Source organism: Acomys russatus, chromosome 7, assembly GCF_903995435.1.
Source record: "Acomys russatus chromosome 7, mAcoRus1.1, whole genome shotgun sequence".
NCBI lineage: Eukaryota > Metazoa > Chordata > Mammalia > Rodentia > Muridae > Acomys > Acomys russatus.
This window is the reverse complement of record NC_067143.1, coordinates 18,566,516-18,586,948: the sequence shown is the minus strand read 5'-3', so window position 1 is coordinate 18,586,948 and position 20,433 is coordinate 18,566,516. Positions and strand designations below refer to the sequence as shown.

General features: G+C 43.1%; 1 protein-coding gene across 1 annotated transcript in view; it reads left to right on the top strand.

Annotated features, from left to right (window-relative positions):
• LOC127191534 (neuronal acetylcholine receptor subunit alpha-7) overlaps window positions 1–20,433 on the top strand; it is a 115,844-nt gene that overhangs the window by 52,689 nt on the left and 42,722 nt on the right. Inside the window, exons 3-4 of the mRNA XM_051148663.1 lie at window positions 648–692; window positions 10,752–10,861. Coding sequence (XP_051004620.1) covers window positions 648–692; window positions 10,752–10,861 — 155 coding nt within the window. The remainder of the gene's footprint in view (window positions 1–647; window positions 693–10,751; window positions 10,862–20,433) is intronic.

Below are 20,433 nucleotides of genomic sequence, written 5' to 3'. Positions count from 1 at the left end.
CAAGCCATGGTAGTTATACTCTCCCAAACACTGGGGTGGTATGTGGACTCGGTTCTTGGCTGGATCCAACTTTGGAAATGAAGAAATGGGCTTTGAAATCAGAAAGATAGAAGCGTGTTGAGCCCATTCGTAAGGTTGTACTGTGTTTATTCACCTTGCTCGTATTTACATTAGAGACATCAGGGGTCTGACATGTTGCCACTTGGATAGACAAAGAGGGAAGAGCCCAGACCCATGTAAGGAGAAAGCAATACAATAGCCCACTGAGACCCTTAATATGGGTTGGGAGCTCCATATAATCATCCCTCTTCCTGGGGTGGGGTGGGGGGTATAAAAAGATAAATTGCTAAGGTCTTAGCTGGCATCATTTCTGATGGAAGGCTGGCCTGATTTTAATTTTCTTCTTTATATTTTGCTGTCCTTTGTAAGTGCTCTGTAATAAATGTGTATTACTTCAGAATAAATAGAAAAGCTTGACTCTGGGGAAATGCTGCTGGCATAGATTTGGAAGTGCCTGGTGCATTCTAATTTCTACACACAACACCGATCCCCAAAGTCAGATTTGTACATGAATAATTTTATCATGACCTCTTTTGTGAAGCACATAAGCCATATTTATGTTGCCCCTTTTTCTTTTTGTTTTTAAGGATGAGAAGAACCAAGTTTTAACTACTAACATTTGGCTGCAAATGGTAAGTTCAGATAGACCTTACCTGCCTGTTCTTGCCCCTTGTGCATGAATTCAGACTGCATGGAAAGAGGTTCCTGAGAGAGCCGAGGCTGGTGCCCTGACCCAACAGTGGCCAACTGAGAGCCCTGGAGGACTCCATTCAGACTGTCATGTCCATAGGATTTGAACCAAGGGTGTATGTAAGACTGATAGCAGCGGGACTCTACGCTTGTTGTATTTCATTGCTGAATGATTTCAGGGCATTTCAAAACATTACTAACCAGAAAAATAATCAGATGCAGGGCCACATCTAGAGGTCGATGGCTTGTGTTGCAGTTTCTTCTGAGCTTACAAGTATCACTCATCTTGTCTGTGTGCCTCAGAGCTGCATGTTTGAAGGAGCCTGAGGGATCCTTACCCAGGCTGTCCACACTCCGTGTTCTAGACTTGAGAGGAGACAGAGGGGTTGAGCACCCGTGATTTGAAAGTCCGCAATCAGAAAATGCTTCGAAGCACAAAACATTTTGAGGTCTTTGGGACTTGGGATTTTCAGATTGGGGATGTTCATCTGGTTAAGTCTATGCAAACCATTCCAAAATCTCCTCTGAATCCCAAAACATTTTGGCTGTTAGCATTTTGGAAAAAAATATTTACTTTGTATTTTATCCATGAATTTATAATCTGACATGCAAATTTCTAATCTAGATTATTTAATTGCAAAATATATCAGTTCCATCAAATTGTAAATATTAGAATCTGAGTTTAAAACTGTCACTCTATTTTAGCTGGAGTCTTTATGCCACTCTAATTCTGTGAACATATAATTTTATAAACACAGCTTCAGTTGTCTCCCGTATTTTACATGGGCTCTTGCCTCCCTCTGAATTCATTTCCTGCTTTTTTCTCCCTCTTTCTTTTCCTCTCTTCTTCTTATTTTAGTTTCTTTCTTTTCACCCCCTCCTCCTTTTCTTTCTTTTTAAGACAGAGTCTTGCTATGTGGTTCAGGTTGGCTTTGAATGCCCAGTCCTCCTGTGCCACCATCCTGGGCTCTGTGAGTACAATCATTGCCATGTGTAGTTGTGCACTTGTGTTTCTAGTGCATTTTTTTTTTAAATTAGGATTCTGTCCTCTTGCAAAAATGTATACTTGAAATTCCTTCATTAATTATTCTACTTGGATTTCTCTCAAATGTAAATATTTATATAGCTTCTATCCTTTAGGCCATAGTACATTAAAAAAAAACTTCTGAACTGATTTAAGGACATATAATTGGTATATAATTTGGTGTATAATTCACCGAAGTTTAAGAAGAACAGGTGCTGGAGACACTTAGCTACAGAGGAGCCCTCTCACTGAGCTGTCTGTAATGACAACGTAGAGCTTTGGAGCTATTCCCGTGCAAGATTAAGACAACACAGCCTACCTGCTTATGCACGCTCTTCTCCTGGCCTTCTTTGTTCATGCCCAGATGTATGATGTCTGGGAAGGCTGGCTACATCCTTGAGGGCACTCATTCCACCTCTCCTATTCTTGCCTCCTTTACAGTTATCTTAATCTGGCTAAATGGCAGCCAGTCTGCTCAGACCAGGAATCTCAGTGTCCCCCTGGGCTCCTGCCTTTCACAGTGAACCCTTTAGCAGATTCTGGTAGCTCAACTTTCAAAACCAGATCATTGTTCACCAGCCCATGGCTTCCCCCTGTTCTAGCTCTGCCTTTCTCACCTCCATCAGTATAGTTTTACGGACATCCGTCCTGTTCTGCCCTTTTCCATCCCTCTTTGTGTCTGTTCTCATAGCAGCCAGAGTGACCTAAGCGAAAAGGAATGCCTCTAGGCTCAGGTCCCTCCCCTTTTCAGGGCCCTGGTCTCCCTAGATTATCTAAGAGCAGAAGCCAGCGAGGTTCTGGTCCCTGCTTATCTTTTCTCTCTTACATTCCCTCTGTATTCTTTTTTCCTTGCTCTGCTCCCTGCTGTCTTGCTGTTATCCACACATGTTGCTCAAGGTTGACTTGGGATTTTGCATGGGCTGTTCCCCCTACCTGGAACACCTCTTCATGGGTTCCCTTGCTTTCTTCTCTTGTTTTCCAAGACACTACCTCTTCAGTTGCTTCTTCTCAAGCCTTCCCATGCTATATTTAGCCTGTTTGTTGTTTCTCACCTATTTCTTTTCACTGTTGTGAACAGAAGAACAATGCTAGACAAATGTTCTATTACTGAGCTCCATTCCAGCCCCTAACTTATTCTCTTTACTGCTCTTTTGTCCCAAGGAACTTTTTACCATTTTACACACTTAGCATCCACTTGTCTATGTGCTTTTTGCCTTCAGGTCTCTCTCCCTTTGACTATAAACTATTATGTGTTGGGGTTGAGCCCCACTGTACCTCCAGATTGCAGCCCACTGCCTCACCTGGAATAGGCGGTGCAATAGGCACTGAATAACTTTTGTTGAAGGAATGAACAAACCCCAAAGTCTACATCAACCTGGGGCAGAGGGAATAAATATGATCCAAAGTAAAGCCTCCTCTACACAGTGGGATACTCGGAATAGTTAAAGTTATGGGAACTCTGGGATGTGATAATGACTGTTTTCCGGGACCTGTAAGAAGAAGAAGAAGAAAAAAAAAAAAAAAAAAGCAAAGAAAAACAACAACAACAACCCAACAAAACAAAACAGCTACATGGTTGGTCAGGTGCTTGCTGTGTAGTTTAGGGTGGCATTGAACTTGAGGTAATTTGTTGGAGGATGGTCTGGTGTATTTTGATGCTAATTACTGCTTGCTGTCTCTGACCCACCTTTTGACCAATAAAAGGCCATCACCTGGGCTCTGCAAATGGGTAGGTGTGGTTAAGGTTCCCGGGCTTGAGGAGACAGAAAGAACCTTGAGAAGAAATGAGAAGAAAGTTGGGCCATCATAGGTTAGATGGAGAAGTGTGTGGCCGGTGTGAATGGAAAATTTGGCCCAGATGAAAAACATTAGCAAGTATTTGGGATTATGGATAGGAGATAGCTTGATAGAAATTATTAAAACCAGATGGCATGAGATACCTGTCCCACTATGGGAAGTAGTTTAGGATATTAATATCTGCCTTGCCTCAGGTTAACTAAGGCTATTTAAAATATAGCAGGTGTCTGTGTCCTGATTGATTGCTAGCGGGTTAGAAAATATTGCTATAATAATAAACATTATTAGGCCTATACTGATAATTTAACAACAGTGATTCTCCTGCTTTACATCCCAAGTGCTGGAATTTTACCCCACCATGCCGGTCTATATAGAGAAACATGTGCTGTTGACAGATGGACAGACATCTGTCTATGTGACCCCCTTCCTGGCCCTCAAAAATTCATTGTTCTACAACACTTTCTGAGACATGGCAAGTATCTTAAAGGGAGATGGTTTCCAGGAAAATTATAACAAGACTATTACTGTGCTGAGTTCAGACATTCCATGAGTGAACACCTGTTTTCTGAAGGGTATCACTAGAGATCTTTATATTTCTTTGAAGCAAGCTTTAGTTCTAATTACGAGTTGCATTTGCAGAAATTTCAAGAGTTTCACTTTTAAAATCCCATTGAACTCACCATTGGGAGTGTCTGCTTTGTGGAAGGCATTGACCATAGCCATGGCGGGGGGGGGGAAGCACTTAGAAATATGTTAGCCACATTTCCTCTTTCAGCCTTTTACAATCAGGCCATGCAATTAACTCATTTAAAGAAAGGTTAAGCACTGAGAGATGATGAATGTTGGAGGAGATAGGATGCTAATTACCCTGATTTGATCATTATATGTTATATACATGTGCTATATTAGCATTCTGTGCTTTATAAATATGTGCAGTTCTGTGTCAATTGCTTTTTAGCTAATCACAAAAATAAGAATGATCACCATAGCAAATCCAAGGTTTTCTCTGTGATATTATAAGAATGGATGGGTGTACAGTGGAGGTCACAGGTGGGAACAGTTCTGCTTTATCAAAATGGAAGACAAAGAGAGGCCTGATTCTTCTAGAGGGAAGATGTGCAAGGCTGGCACTACTGTGTGTCCCTGCATCACTGCAGCCTACCCAGGTTAGTCTTTTACTATGCAGAGTGTGCCCTTAAAGATCCAGTGATGACACTGAACTGGAAAGTGATACCCAAGATGGTGGAGGGCTGTAATGCTGCCTTCCTACAGCATTTTCAAAGACTCCCAAGAATCTTATGTTTAAATTTAAACAGTTAAGAATGAAAACCCGTGTCACTGTGCCCTTGCCTCACCCTGGCATTACTTTGAGTAAGTCCTAGTCAGAGGATGGACACTGGGCTTTGTCTGTCAGCAAGGGCAGGCATGGGAGCTTCCTTGGGACAATGGATAAACAGCCATCCATTGATTCTTATTTGTGTATTCCCTGGCTACTCACCTGCCTGGCCTGACCTAGCCTTGATATTGGACATGGACAAAAATGAAGCTCAGTGTTGAAGGTAGCAAGGCCAGAGTTCCCAGGGAACATCAGCGAGGGCAGGAGGCAGGTGGATTGTCAGGGAATGTTTTTAGCATTGGGTTTTAGCTCCTGCAGCTTCATTTCACTAAGTTCTGTTCTGAAATCTGATCCACATAATCTTTTCTCCAGGGTGTTTCAGCTCTGAAGTCAATTTTCTGCAAATTATAGATTTTTCAATCCAGTCAAAATGGCAGAGTCACAAAAGTTTTTTAAAAATTAAATTCTCCTTGACCTACCCCTTGTGGATTTTGTTACCCCTTTTCCCAGCTGTCTTTCATTTCACATGATTGAGATTATTCCAGCAGCCCGAAGGATCCTGAGTTGCTGATCTCTGAGAGTCTCATCCTACCCTGGGAGGAAGCTGGTGGGAGATTCATTCTGCAAAGGTTTATTTTTCTTTTTAATCATTTTTGGGGGACTGCTAGACATCTTTGATCTAATGTGTGGGAAGATATGACAGAGGACATTTTGGCTTCTACAGAAACACTGGAACCTTCCAGATGCATGCATTTACTTTTTAAAATCTGTTTTCCCCCTTTAGAATATCAGCCATTATGCCTTCAAATTTCCTCATCTTTCTGTACTTACTCTCTATTTTTAGAGTTCTAATTCTAATTATAGTAATAATAGCACTCACATCACAGAATATTAGATTGTAAACCATAATTAGTTCTAAACTGCTTCCTTTTTAATTTTCTGCATTCATTATCTGTGGAGCAGAAATACCACACATTGTGTTTACGCATTTTGCCATCAGTAGGCTGCTGGGGTCTGGACTGCAGCTGGGACAAGGTGGGTGACACTGGCATCACAGAGACAGAAAAATGTCGACAGGAAAGGACTCACATTCTTCCTTTGAGTAAAAAATACTTGATCAGAAGAATTTTTCCCCAAATTGAATGATGTTTTTTGACACCAATTATGTGGTCTCATTTTTAATACCAACAGCAAATCTCTAACCCGGCTGGATATCCATTTAATTCAATTTTGATATTATCCACCTTGAGTTAATATCTGAATCCACAAGCGCAAGGACTGTGTCCCTTGAGGCTGTTCCTGCTTCATAAACATGTTGCAAATGTGCTGCCCTGGATACCCATGCCCATCACACTGACTCTAACCCAGGGTTCTGCAGCCTTGGCTTCGTTACTTTCCTAAGATGACCAAGTCTTTCAGGCGCACATTTACATGTATTTGTCCTAAAGGATGCACCTTAGAAACAGGTGTGTAAGAGGTACTAGGGCACAGGTTGAGTGAGGAGTTACCCTGCTTCTCAGGACAGCCACCCTTCTGTGTACCCCATGATGAACGCACTTGCCTGGAACTTCACTGTGCTTTGTTCCGAAGTTATCTCCTTCAGTCCCCAATGCACCCCCTAATTCTGAATTTGAGGGTGAGGTGGGGTTTAGCATCCCCAGTCTCTGATGAGGTACTTTGTCTTTATGGAGTTAGGCTTTCTTCCTCAAGCTATGAGGAGGTCCAACCCCAAAGTTGCTACGTTAGCTTAAAGTCAGATGTGGTCCAAAGGATGATTTTAGCAAAAGGTATTCCTGCCACTCAGTAAGTCACAGGAGTTTAAGGAACTCTATATGAAGAAAACCAAATGTATTTCTCATTACATTGCAATACATTTTGAAAGAAAACACCATTTTCTTTCTAAGTAATTATTTTTAGAATTTCATACATTTGTATTGTGTATTTATATAATTTCCAACCTTCCCTCCTCCAACTTCTCTTGTGTCTTCACCCACTCTTCGCTAAATTATGGACCTCTTACACTTTCATTATTACAAATACAGAGAGGGGGGAGGAAACACAAATGTACCTTACTGGATCCATTTATTATTGCTCATATGTATATGTGTGTTTAGGGCTGACCGCTGGATATTTGATAACCTACCAGGGTGCTGGTCCCTGGAGAAGACTAATGTTCTCTCTCTCAGCAGAATGGAGCTTTGTGATATTTCCCCATCCATGTTGGCATGCCAGTGAATGGTGTTAAACGTCTCCGCTCCATTTTCTGTGATGTTCTCTGAGCCTTAGGTAGAGGGATTGTTTTGTAGTCACATCCGTTGGAGGTTAGGAACACCACCACCAGCTGTTTTCTGCATTATAGCTAGTTGTGGGTTTCTGTGATGCTCTCTGCCTGCTTCATAAAGATGCTTATTTGATGAGGGTTAAGAGCTACACTTATCACTTATCTGTGAGTATAATGAAAGTCTTTATAATGCAATTATAAAGTATACCAGTTTAGACAAGTGGCAGTCACAGGTTCTTCTTTAGGGTCCATGACATCACTAGCTGTTAGGTAGCTGGCTAGGTTTACATTACTCAACATGAATTTCCTCCTATTGAATGGGCCTCTAGTCTATTTATAGAGCTCTTGGTTACTCCCAATATATGAGTGCCACTATCTTACCATTGAGGCTGTCTTGCCTTGCTGGTTATTTTTGTGGTTCCAAGGCTTTACAGCTGGATAGGTCTACGGATGGTTTCCATTCCATGGCAGCTTGCATAGTCCCATCATTTACTGTGAGAGCTAGTCATTGAAGAGGCTTCCAGGTTGGGTCTAGCTTGATTCCTCAAAGTCCTGTGTCCAACCAAAGTATGTAGTATCTTCAGAAATGTGTTTTACCTTCAAGTTCTGGGAGGCAACCAAGAGCATCATCAATAATCTTTATTGTTTGGGGCATTTCTTGGACTCCCTTGACCAAGAACTGGGAGAGTTATTTCGTCTGTTTTCATGCCCTGTGTAGACACACATTTAAATAAAAGTTCCCCGCGAACTCAAGACAGGTTCATAGAGGTCAGGTGTCAGAACTGTATAACGGTCTGCACAGTGGTACATTCTGCACTGCCACCCCCTCTTTCCCTCTGTCACCCTACAACCTGTACACTCTTCATTCTAGGGCTGTCTTGCTGTCTGATTCATTCACGTGGTTCCTCAAGAGCTGCCATGTTGGAAGGTTGCCAGGTGCTATCCACGGAGAGATATGCCTTAGGCTGCCATCCCCACAGACCCATGATCCAAGTGACGGAAAATGCTTTGAGAGCACACATCCATTCCTTCTAAAATCTGACTACAAGGACCTGATTTCACATTCTTTTCTTAGGAAGTTGCCAATAGGCTCCCATGATGTGTTAGCACCTCCTGTTGCCTCCCCCATGCTTTTCACATCCTTGTTTGTATCTCAGATGTTGGGGATACAGTAGCCCCATGCCATGTAGTGCTATGTAAAGTGAAAACATTGTCTTCTGCAGGCCTCATTTATTGCTTGCCTACAAGGACCACATGGTTTTGCCCTGCTGCTGCAGACATGGTCGCTTTTTACTCATGTTTCATCCTAAGGGCATGTGTACACACAGGAAATTGTAGCTCCAAAAAGATAATTCAGCCTCCTGCATTCTCACAGCAAATCTCTTACAGGCCAGGTCTGTCTGATTCCAAAGATTCTTGCAGCCGGTCCTCCCCACTGCCAGGTCAGGATGGTTTTGACTTCAGGGAGAGTAAGTTGCACGTGCAGATCAGCACCATCAGAGACTGCATCCATTCTGTTTGTTATGCCTGAAGGCTTGTAGTACAGAGAAATTGCTTTTCAAGAACCAGCCCTGAGACAACCTAGACGTTCAATTGACTTGATGCCTGATGATACAATTGAGTCTTGACTTGGTGAGCAGTGTAAATATGGAGCTGTCAAGCTTGCTTCTCTGTCAGCACATGGACAAGCTTGGATTGTCGTGAGCTGGGAGACAACACATCCAGTGTTGAGCAGGCAAAATAGCAGTGATGGTACCCTACACAGGGCGATGGAGCACCCATAGCCATGCTCTCAGAAACCAGGGGATGTTGGGAAAGAAAGGAGGAGTGAGGAGGTTCTGACTTGGTATCACTAAGTGGTCTTAAGTTTGAACAACTAGGAGATTGTGTTCTCTGACTTCCCCACTCCTCTGGCCGTCATGCCGTCAGGCTTAGGAGATAGGTCCTTGTCTGTTGTGCTAGCATGCCTTCAGTGGTCATTCATGGACCCCTAGCCTCTATGGGCACAATAATGACCACTGTGATTCATTCAGAGCAGCATCTCAGGTTTAAGTATAAGAGGAAAGAGTTTTGATAACAAAGCAGAGGAGAGAAATGAAAGGGGAAATAGAGCCAAGTATATCCAGATGGAGTAGGCTGTTACAAACATGGTTTGGCTGGTACCTGGGAGCTGCCAGCAAACCACTTGAGTGAGCCAGAACATTTCAGTGTCCGACTCCCTATAGATCTCATCACCTGTGAACCCTGTGGGACAGGTGTTAGTGTTCCAGTGATGATGCTGGATGCTGAGCTAATTTAACATCGTCGTTTGCTGAGGTCCCTAGTTGTGAATAGTCCCTGGTCTCTGACTTTAGCTTACTCTGGTTCTGAAGTCGACTTAGAACACTGTGGGTCCTCCAGAGGATGGCTCGACCCTTGAGACCTAGCCATGCATCTTCATTGCCAGAACCTGTAGCTCTAGACACACAATGCTCATCCGTATATTCCAAGTCCAATAGCTCTGACAATTCAGTTTTCTTCCCCTTGAATACTGTTTTATAACTTCGCGGCAAACACATATGGTTGCAAATCAAATGAAGATTTCTATACAACTGAAGTGTTTATATGTATCTTAGCATAAACACGTGGATGAGTTTCAGGGAATGAGAGTGAGAATATGTTTGAATATAGGGGACACTCTGGTTCTAGATGGAAGTATAGCACCCCAAACCTTCCTAAATCCTTGAAAGTCTGAACCTTGCCACACAAACGTCATCAGCGGGAACACATTAGAGTTGGGGGGCCCTTTGGTGCCAGCCCTGAGATCGAATGGGGAAAGGCTTGTTGCCTGTCAGTAAGAGATCTACTCTCTGGTGATATCTCTGCAGTTTGGGAATGGCTGGAGGTACCTGCCTATTGGAGGAAGAAGGGCTGTAGACCTTCCTGGGGATGGAGATCACTCTGGAGGACCTGACCCTGAGTTGCTCTACTCATGAGTGCTCCGGAGTCCTCATCCCTATGTCTGTGTTCTCTCAAGGTTTGAGGCATCACTTTGTTGACTCAAAAGTACTGTCCATAAGACAAAGTCAGAAATCATACTTAAGTGTGCCCCCCAGAAGTTCTGAGGGCTTCTGCTTTATGGAAACAAATGACTGGCATTTCTATAGTTTTTTTTTTTTTATTTCAGTTGCAATAAGTGAATGTATTTATTATTTTTTTCAAAATGCCCTTTCAGGAAAAAGTTGGAAAGCAGAACCATTATTCATTTGACTAGAAGTAACTAGTCCATTGAGGGAGGAGATGCCTAAGGGTAGGGCTGTGCAGTGAGTTGGAATTGGCTTTAATGCCATCATGCAAATGTGGTCACGGTGACAGCAGGTCCCCAAATGTGATTTTTTTAATGCTATTCTGGACCGTTTTAGAAGGGATTATTTAATTCCCAATTTCCTTACACTTTAGAAGTAGCAATTCAGTTATAGAATAATGTCTGAATTCTTTCTGGCTTCGAACGTCCCTAATAATTTCTTACGAGAAATAGAAGTAGGCTAGGGAAGGAAATGCTGCTAATAGTCTGTCTTTGTCAGTCTTGGACAGATCACTATTTGCAGTGGAACATGTCCGAGTACCCCGGAGTAAAGAGTGTTCGCTTCCCAGATGGGCAGATTTGGAAACCAGACATTCTTCTCTATAACAGGTAAGCGCGCCTGACAGATGGAAAATGATCTTCCCTTGCATGCATGTAGCGATGAAGCATATTTGAGTATTTTACAAGGAAAGCTGTCAGTGTTATCTTTAACTTGGAGCCATTGCTCCCTGTGAGCCTTTCCAAGTGGGCAGGTCTGTGGGAGGCTGCTCTGTTCCTCTGCTGGTATTTCTGTATTTGCATGTAAGTTCAGGTTGTCCCACCTGCTGCCAAGAGGTGGCCTTCCCAAGGGGCTGCACTACAGCTACATAAGACTGTTTTGCACTTATACGAACATAAAGCATTCTTAAGGCAGTACCTTTGCTGTCTCTGAATGGTGGCCATTACAGTCCGCAGCAGAAGGTGCCATACGGCATGTGCCCTAGAGACTACAGTTTAGGCCTAGGTTCTCATCTGACCTGTTCTCCATTGTGCACTGGGTATTTATTGCATTTTTGACTGAGTTCCTATAGAACATCCTTCTCTAGAAGAGAAGAGAGAGGAAAGGGAAGCTACTTAATGGGCAATGCAGGGGTGAGGGGGTGGGGTGTGGTGTGCAGTTTTACCGGGGCAGTAATAGAGAGACAGTTTGGAGAGAGAGAACTCAGGTGAAGACTGAAGGAGCCAGAGAATGAGTAGGAGCCAAGAGATGAGAGAAAATTGCTAGAGTTAGTTTGAGGCCAAGCAGAACAACTCAAGGGCTGAGAGAGAAACCAGACTGTGTAAGTCAGCTGGGAGAAGAGTTTGAGCCAGAACAGCTGACTTGAACCAGCCGGCCCAGAGCTCAGAAAGAACAAGAAAGGGTGAGCTTACTAAACAGTAAGACTCAGAGGCTGAAAACATTCTAGGCCTAGCTTAGATTGTATGGCAGTGAGAAGCTTCCAGGACTAGGCCTAGGTTAGCAGAAGGCAGCAGTAAACCTCTGAGACAACCATTGTAACAGGCGAATAAAAAAAAAAAAAAAAAGTTCCTGTTACAGCCAATATTCAGTGGCCGTTGTGCGCTTATAGGTGGGAAGAGGACCATGCCATCTACCAATTAAAACTGTGTTTCATAGTTCCTGATGAGTTTTATCTGAAAGTATGAATATGTTTATAATGTAGTAGAATTTCAATAATGAGGCAATGAGAGATGGTTTTATGGCTGTGTGTAAGACTGCTAACTCTGAAACATGAAGTGTTTGATGATCCCAAACTTCGGGCTAATTGAGAGTTACTAATTAGCCCATATAATTAACTGCAAGGATCACAGATAGAGCACCTTCCACCAGACATATGGCACCAGGCTCTAGGAATGTGTCCCCTACAGAGCAGAAACCATAATCAAGGCTCCTGCCCGTCTGGCCCACTTCAGCAGCTTCCCTGTTATTTTCTCTGTATGTCGGTTGATCATGTCATCAGAGTGTCCCTCATGGAGCTCAGGGGGGCCACCTCAATTATTGTTTTAGTTTTGCTAAGCAATTAATGTTCATGTTTGAATCTGACATGTCTAACACAGGCTCCTATTTTGAAAGCTTCACCTACAGCTGGTGGTGCTGTTATGGGAACTTCTGGAAATTGGAGGGTTGGCCTAGATAGAAGAAATATGTCACTGGTGGGGGGTGGGGTGGTCCTTCAGGGTATAGTGTCTCTTGTCACTTCCTACCCTACCGTCTTTGCTTACTGGTCCCCTGAAAACATGAAAAGCTGTGCTGTGCCAGAAGCTCCTGAAGCCATGATGTTTTGTACACAGTCTCTTGGGCCCAGGCAGCCATGAACTGAACCTTCTGAGACAGTGAGCCAAAAGAAAGAGCTCCTTCCTTAAGTTGCTTCAGGTCCTTTGTCAGATTCTAACACAAAGATAGCTAATTCAGTGGGACATGCAAGTTCTGTGATGCACATCAGCTGCTAGCTCTTTGGCTTTCATACACACACAAACAAGGTAAAGTGCACAGGCTACACAGACTTGTATTAAAGCCAGTCATAGACGTGGGTTATTTTTCTATTGCTGTAAGCAAACTACCTCTAACTGAGTGGCTTTAGCATCTCAGACTCTTACTGTATTATTCTTTTGGATGCTTTGGCCTGACCAGACCTGTCTGCTTGGAAGTCTGCTCCATGTGGCGTTGGTATACTGCAGTTCCTGGGGACGAGAGACACACACTAACTGGCTTGGGCAGCTGGCGAGGGATGACAGCCGTGGCTCAGGGCTAAGTGTGAGATGAGGATCACACCACCTTGGCTTTATTCCTATGTCCTCTTTCACAGGTCTAGGTGCCCCCAGGTTGGTGGCTGGGAGTACTCTTAGAAGAAGTTCTGCCATGCATCTAAGATTGAACCAAGAAGTTCCATAATAGCCATTCGCTCCACTCAGAGGCTCCGCCTATTCTGGTTACTTGCCCCCAGATATTAAAAAACAAAACAAAACAAAAACAAAAACAAACAAACAAACAAAACCAAAAAAAAAACCCTGCAGAGTTTTTTCCTTTTTTGGTGTGTGGTAACTATTCTCTTGAGTTCACCATCTGCCTTTTCCTCCTGCATGTTCAAGAGAAGTGGACTGATTTCACTTCCCTTGACTGTTCTCCATGAATTGTCCTTTTTATCTTCACATGTGTAGTGTGGCATATGTGCTCCCCTCAATACATGCATACATATGTGCGCTATAAAAAAGAAGAGCAAAGGATAAATAAAAGAAATGAAAGAAATCGCATTAGCAACCGAGAAATAAATGAAAGAGTTGAGAACTCAACACCAGAGATAGCAAACACAGGTGTGTATTCTGAAAAACGTTGGCCTTTTGGTATTCTATACTGGGGGATTTTGAGAGGTGTAAATTTGATCCTTTTGTTTCAGAATACTATATTCTGCCCATAGACATACTGTGGTCCATTCATGCATGGATGACGGTGTAGGGGCTATTCCCAAAGAGAGAGGTTAAGATGCCATCATTCTTGGAACTAACGTTGGGGCATCTGGAGATATTTCACAACCATAAGAAACTTCTTGTTCCAGTTTGGTGCCTGAGTCCATGTGTGTAACACTATGGCTTTGAGGTCTAATGCATGTCTCCATGCTTAAGGAGGCTGGGTCACTGCAAAAGAGCTGTCTCTGCACCACTTCTACAATGGGCTGATGCATATTTTTTTTTTTTTGCTGGATGCGGAACCAGTGATGTGTTGCCAGCCTGCTGGACTGCTGCAAGGAAAGGATGGGCATCAGTAAGAGCTCTCGGCCTGACGCTGATTCCAGTAGTTTCTCCCTCACTTTATTCTGCTTCCCTTGGAGCTGTCAGTTCAAGGATTCTTCTGAGCAGTCTAGCTCAAAATCAGTAGCAATTATAGATGGCTTGTCACAGTTCCCTCTTTTTGGATCGAGTTTAATGCTTTTCTGGTGTCAGTAGTCACCTTACACAAGAGAATTCTGTATTGTGATATAGAGGTGGCCCCTGCCCCGTGCACCACAAACAACTCTCAGCCTTCCTAGGAATCGTTTTCTAAAAATTTACCTAGTAAGAGAAAATTTTAGTAGTAATGGGAAACTTTTTTCTAATTATTTTTTATTTTTTTATTAATTCATTCCTATTATATCTCAATAGTTATCCCGTCCCTTGTATCCTCCCATTCCTCCCTCCCTCCTGCTTTCCCCCTACTCTCCTCCCCTATGACTGTGACTGAAGGGGACCTCCTCCCCCTGTATGTGCTCATAGGGTATCAAGTCTCTTCTTGGTAGCCTGCTATCCTTCCTCTGAATGCCACCAGGCCTCCCCATCAAGGGGACGTGGTCGAATATGGGGCACCAGAGTTCATGTGAAAATCAGTCCCCACTCTTCACTCAACTGTGGAGAATGCCCTGTCCATTGTCTAGAAGTAATGGGAAACTTTTAATGAATGTATTTAAAGATGGGTTTGATAGCTCTGAATCAGAGAGCAGCACTGGTGCTTGGACATCTCTTTCAGAGACTGTGCAGAGCTATGTTTTCACCTCTGCAGGCAAGTATCCTTCTGCCCATCCCCTGGGACCTCTTAGTTGAGGGAAAGCCTATGGAGATGCCTGTGTGCTCCAACCAGTTATAGCTTCTTATAGTGCTGATGAGTGGCACATTATTGGAACAGATCCTTTCCCCCTGTCAAGAGTCTTAGGTTCTTCTAGAATGAACTCAAGATTGCAATGTCAGTGCATGTGGTTTATTTGGGAAGTGATGCCAAGGAGCACTGGGTAGGAGGATGAGTGTAAAGGGAAAAGGGTGGTGAAAAGCAAACAGCCCTGCGGCAGCTGGGCCATGCTCACTAGAAAGTGCCATGAGGCCATCTCACATTGTTCTGGGAAAACTAGGGCTAAGATTCGTACAAAGCTGCTAGCGCGCTGATAGCTTGCCCCATACATGGACCAAAAAGCCTCTGGAGAGGCAGCTGACATGACCCTGGACGTAGACAATGTAATTGTCAATATTGTTTTCCAAACTCTACCCTCAAGGTCCAGTCCCCCCCTCGCGCTCCCCCAGGGTGGTTATGTACCCAAACTTGGCTTCCAGTGGGGAGCACAGCTGCCGAGTGAAGCTTTGTGAGTGGGAAGGAGGCTTCTCAGGATGTGCGAAGGCTGGGCGTTCTCAGGTAGGCAAAGCAGAGGGAGGTAGCAGAGAACTGGAAGGCCAGGTCTGTATCTCACTAGGAGGCTCCTGTTCTACCATGGGCTGGAGAGTGTTCACAGCGGTTCCACATGCGCTCATAAGTGAAATGGGATTTCAAGGAAGGACCATGGAATGTTATGAGAGTTAACACCTCTTCAGTCATGGTATCTGGAACCAGAACTGAGGTCGGTCCAATCGTCAACAAAACCCTGCCATCAAGCCTGGGCCCTGGTAGGCACAAGGGTATGTCTCAGTAACTACCAGGAGAGTTCTAGGATGCAGCAGAAATCTCCTGGAGAGGAGTCATAAACACCTATGGTATTTGGAGTATCTGCATTGTCAAATATTTCCATCTAATGGAAGGTGTTCTTTCTAAGCTGTGTGGGTGGGAAGCAGTGGCATGTTTTACAGAAATGAGAGGAGCTAGCCTATCTATGTTTGCATTTCCAGGCTCATCTTCCAAAAGGCCCATCCCAGCTTCCCCCGGATGCTGGTACTGTTTGTTTTTCATTTGTTGACTCATTCAGCCAATATTGAATGAAGGCCCCACACTCCCATTACACATTGTATGATGTACTGAGGATGCAGCCTTGTCAAACGAGATCAAGGTCCTGTCTCATAGAGCAAAGTGGAGAGCATGTGACAGACTGTAGCTACTCCCAGAAAGAAAAAACAGCAGGGAGGGGACAATGGGACTGGAGTCAGAGGCAGGGGGGAGACTTTCACAGAGTAACATGTCCTGCAGTGTCAAGGAGCGGAAAGAGAGTAGCAGGGCAAAGGCCTGTCCGTCGTGCTTGTGAGAGATGAGATGGACAACGGAGGCTGAGATACCCAGGGTCCACTGACAGCTCAGCTTGGCATGCTCCCTGCAACAGCTGGCTGTCTGCTTTTGCAGTGGATTGTGCCTGTTGCTGCCTGAATACTGTCAACTCTGGAGATTCTGGAAAACTGATAGCAAAGCAAGCGAGTGTAGTCCATGGGAAAGCATATGCATTCTGTCTAGTGGGTAAGTGGGTGAGTTCCTCTCTTCACAGGTCATGTGAGCCTTGTGGGTTGGCTGCGCATGTGTCTCTTTTTTGGATGCATCTCAGTTTTTCTATGCCTTTCTATTTCCTTGTCAATGAATGACTTAAATGTCATCTTTGACAAATGTCCCATTTATATTTGTGCAGGTATCATCATTTTTTTAAAAAGTATCTATTTTTATGACCCTGGGACAAGAACATGTCCCTGGATCTATTATAGGAATAGAAGAGACCTGTGTGGCTAAAAGAACTGGGTGGTAGCATAATATCAGGGACGGGAGAGGGTTAAGGATGGGACGGAGAATGGGGACCCAGAGTCCGGGGCCTGACTATGTGAGTGGAAGAGGATGATCTTTTTATGAAATTTCTGTTCCATTTCTCCCTTGTTCTGAATAATTCACAAGTGATTTTTCATAGCTCCTTCCTATCTTGCTCCCAGCTCGTAGCCATCAGGTGACCTTGCCCAGAAGTTACTCTGTCTTCTTCTGCACTGTGCACATGCCCTGCTCATGGCCCTGAGCCTGCGTAACTTCTGTTGTTTTCTCTAGCCTCTTAGGAACTGGGAGAAAAGGAAGGAGGTGTGTTAGTGGCATTGTCATGTGCCTCTGTGAGCCCAGCCAATACAGACTGCCTGGAAGCTACTGGGTACACCAGAGTAGCTGTCACTAGCTGACTTTTAGGTATACTGCCTTCCCCAGTTTTCACCTTCTGAAAAAGTTCCTGTGGTGTCAGATGAGTTCAATTCCTGTCTCGACCTCTTACCTAAACACATTGGAACCAAGTCCTGTCTACTAGGCATTTGCCTGGTGCCAGGGATTTTTTCATTCCTAGACTATGAGGTTGGCATGTTCATCCACACTTCTCAAGGGCAGAAAGTGGTATGTGGAGATGCTTGGCCCCCTGTCTCAGGTCATATAGCTAACTACTTTTCATGCCTCTGGTCCTATCTGTAAAGTGCATGTTTTAATGCATGTAAGGTTTTAAAACTCCTGGGTTTTAACTTGTATAAGTTAAGTTGCATAATAGGGTGAGTATTGATTATAATAATATATCTGTTTATTGTTTTGCCATTGTAATATATTGCTGAGTTACTTTTCTATTGCTGTGATAAGTCACCATGAACAAGGCAACCTATAGAAGACAAACGCTTATCTGTCTCAGAATTGCAGAGGGTCAGAGTTCATGCTTCATGGCAGGAAGCATGGCAACAGGCCATCAGGCATGGTGTTGAGCAATATCTGAGAATTCACATCATGAGACGTAACCACATGGCAGAAAAAAACGAACAAACTGGGAATGGCTTTTTTTTTTAAATGAAACTTCAAAGCCAACCACCAGTGACACACCTTCTCGAACAAGGCCATACCTCTTAATCCTTCTCAAATAGACCCACTAACTAGCGATTCAAACATATGAGCTGATGCGAGCCATTCTAGTCCAAACCACCACGAATATATCCATACAATGTTTAAAAAAAGGACAAGTTTATTTGGGCTCACAGAGTTCTTGGTTTCAGTCCATGGCCAATTGACCTCATTGCATCGGGCCTCTGGTGGCACACATCATGGTGATACCATGGTGAGGAACATAGACATGCTGGGCTCTCACAGTTTTTGACCCAATTCCTAGTGAACTACTGCAGGGGCATTCCTGTGATGGAACTTGGGGTGAAATTTTCCAGTTACCTTGTGAGAGTTTGAGCAAAATTTCCAGCAGAGAGGAAACCACCGCTGGTGTTTTCTCGAGGTTCTTTTGCACTCTTGATGGCCAAGATGAGGCTGTCTTGGGTGTAGTTTCAGGCCAGTACATGGAATCCTCTCTATGCCCCTGTACCCCAGAGGACACAAATAGTCTTGCCCAACTGAGCAGCATTTGAAGGTGAGCTTTGGACACAGCAGTGGGGTTGTGAAGTCTGTATAATAAATGTTAGAAAGGAATTCAATGGGAAATCTTATTAATATCATAAGCTGCCCGAGAAGCGAGGGCTGAGTGGCCTAGGAAAGGCCAAGACCAGCAGACCTTCGCCTGGTGCCTGCTGTGGGAGTTTATACACATTTCCACTCTGGTGGCTGTCTTGTGTTCTGGGGGTTGTTGGCTACTAGTCCCAGGGACAAAGGAGCAGGAGGATGAATTGGGAATTTAGTGGCCTGTGAACACTGACAGAAATGGTGACTTGCACCTTCTGGGGAGGCACATCAGTTTTATTCTGAGTGAATGAGGGTTACATAGAACTTTGGGGAGGGGCTAGGGATTTCTAGGGTGGGTAAAGATTGCTGGCTGCAGGGCTAAGGTACTGAGATGCCTCATTTATGTGCAGAGGCACTCCAGGAATGGCAGGTGCTTGCTGAATGGGTTCTTACCAGGAGAAAGGGAGTTGGGCCTGTAATTTCCCTAAGGATTGTTTTGTTTTTCCTTTCCTACACCTATGTCACGTAGGATACTGTCTATGTTTTCTTCTAGCAGTTTCCACATTTCCGGTTTCACATTGAGGTCTTTGATGTATTTAGTGTTGTTTTTGTGTAGGGTGACAGATATGTGTCTAATTTTATTCTTCTACATGTAGATATCCAGTTTTTCCAGCACAGCTTGTTGAAGATGTGTTTTTATCATCTCTGTCAAATACCAGATGCCTAAAGTTAGGTGTACTCATACTTAGGTCTTCTATTTTGTTTTATTGGTCTGCAGATCTGTTTCTGCACCAGTACCATACTGTTTGGATGTCGATAGCTCTGAAATATAACTTGAAATCTGGCACAGCTACCCTCCCATCATTTTTGTTCCTGCTCAGGATTGCTTTGGTTTTCCCAGGTTCCTTGTGTTTCCTTATGAATTTTAGGATGGCTTCACGATAAAAGTCACAGAGCATGTAAGACTGCAAAGAATGTGTCTCAATCTAATAAAGGCTTCATGTGAATATATGTATTTTAGTGTATTTTTAATCCCTGTGATGAATGTCATTGGGAATTTCATTGAATCTATAAAAATATTTTTCAGGGTGGTCATTTTTACAAAGTTAAGTTTACTCGTATATAAGCAAGGGAGATCTTTCCTTCTTCTACTTTCTTCTTCATTCTCCTTTTTAAAAAGTTTAGCTTTTATTGTAAAAATTTATTTTTATTTTATTTTCGCTCTTTTTAGACTTTTTCACGTGCACACACACGTGTGTGTGTATGTGTGTGCCTATTGTGAATGGGAGTGTTTCTACAGTCTCATTCTTAGCATGCTTATTATTCATATTTAGAAAGGATACTTTTTTTTTTACCCTACTAATTTGCTTTAAGTGTTGATCTTCTCTAAATGCTTTTTTTCTTTTTATTGAAAATATTTTTCTTGCATAATATGTGCTGATTATGATTTTCTAAAAGTTATTTTAATATTACTTTTGTCATCTAAAAAAGAGAATATCACATTTTACACCAGTAAGGATAATTTAACTTTCTCTTTTCCTATAGCTACCCCTTCAGTGTTCTTGTCTTCTTGTCTTACTAATCTAGCTGGGGTTGCAGTCATGATATTGTACAGGAGTGAGTAGAGTGGACAACCCTGTCTTATTTCTTATTTCACTGGGGTTGCTTCGTTTTTCCTGTTAGGATGATTTTGGCTGTGGGTTTTTCAAAAGTAGCTTTTATTACATTGAGATGTTTCCCCCCCAGTTCTAGGCCTTTTACCATGAAGCCATATGGGATTGTGTCAAAAACTTCTTCTTTATCTATTAAAATGATCATGTAATTTTTGTTGTTGTCTATTTATTTAGTATATTACATTTTTGATACCTGCATCTCTTGAATAAAACCAACTTGATCATGGTGGATAATGTTTTTTTTTAAATATGTACTTGTATGCAAGTATTTTAAAAAAAAATAAAATTTACATCTGTATTCATCATGGATATTGGCCTGGGTTTGATATTAGATATCAAACATATTAGATATCAAATTCATAGAAGGGGTT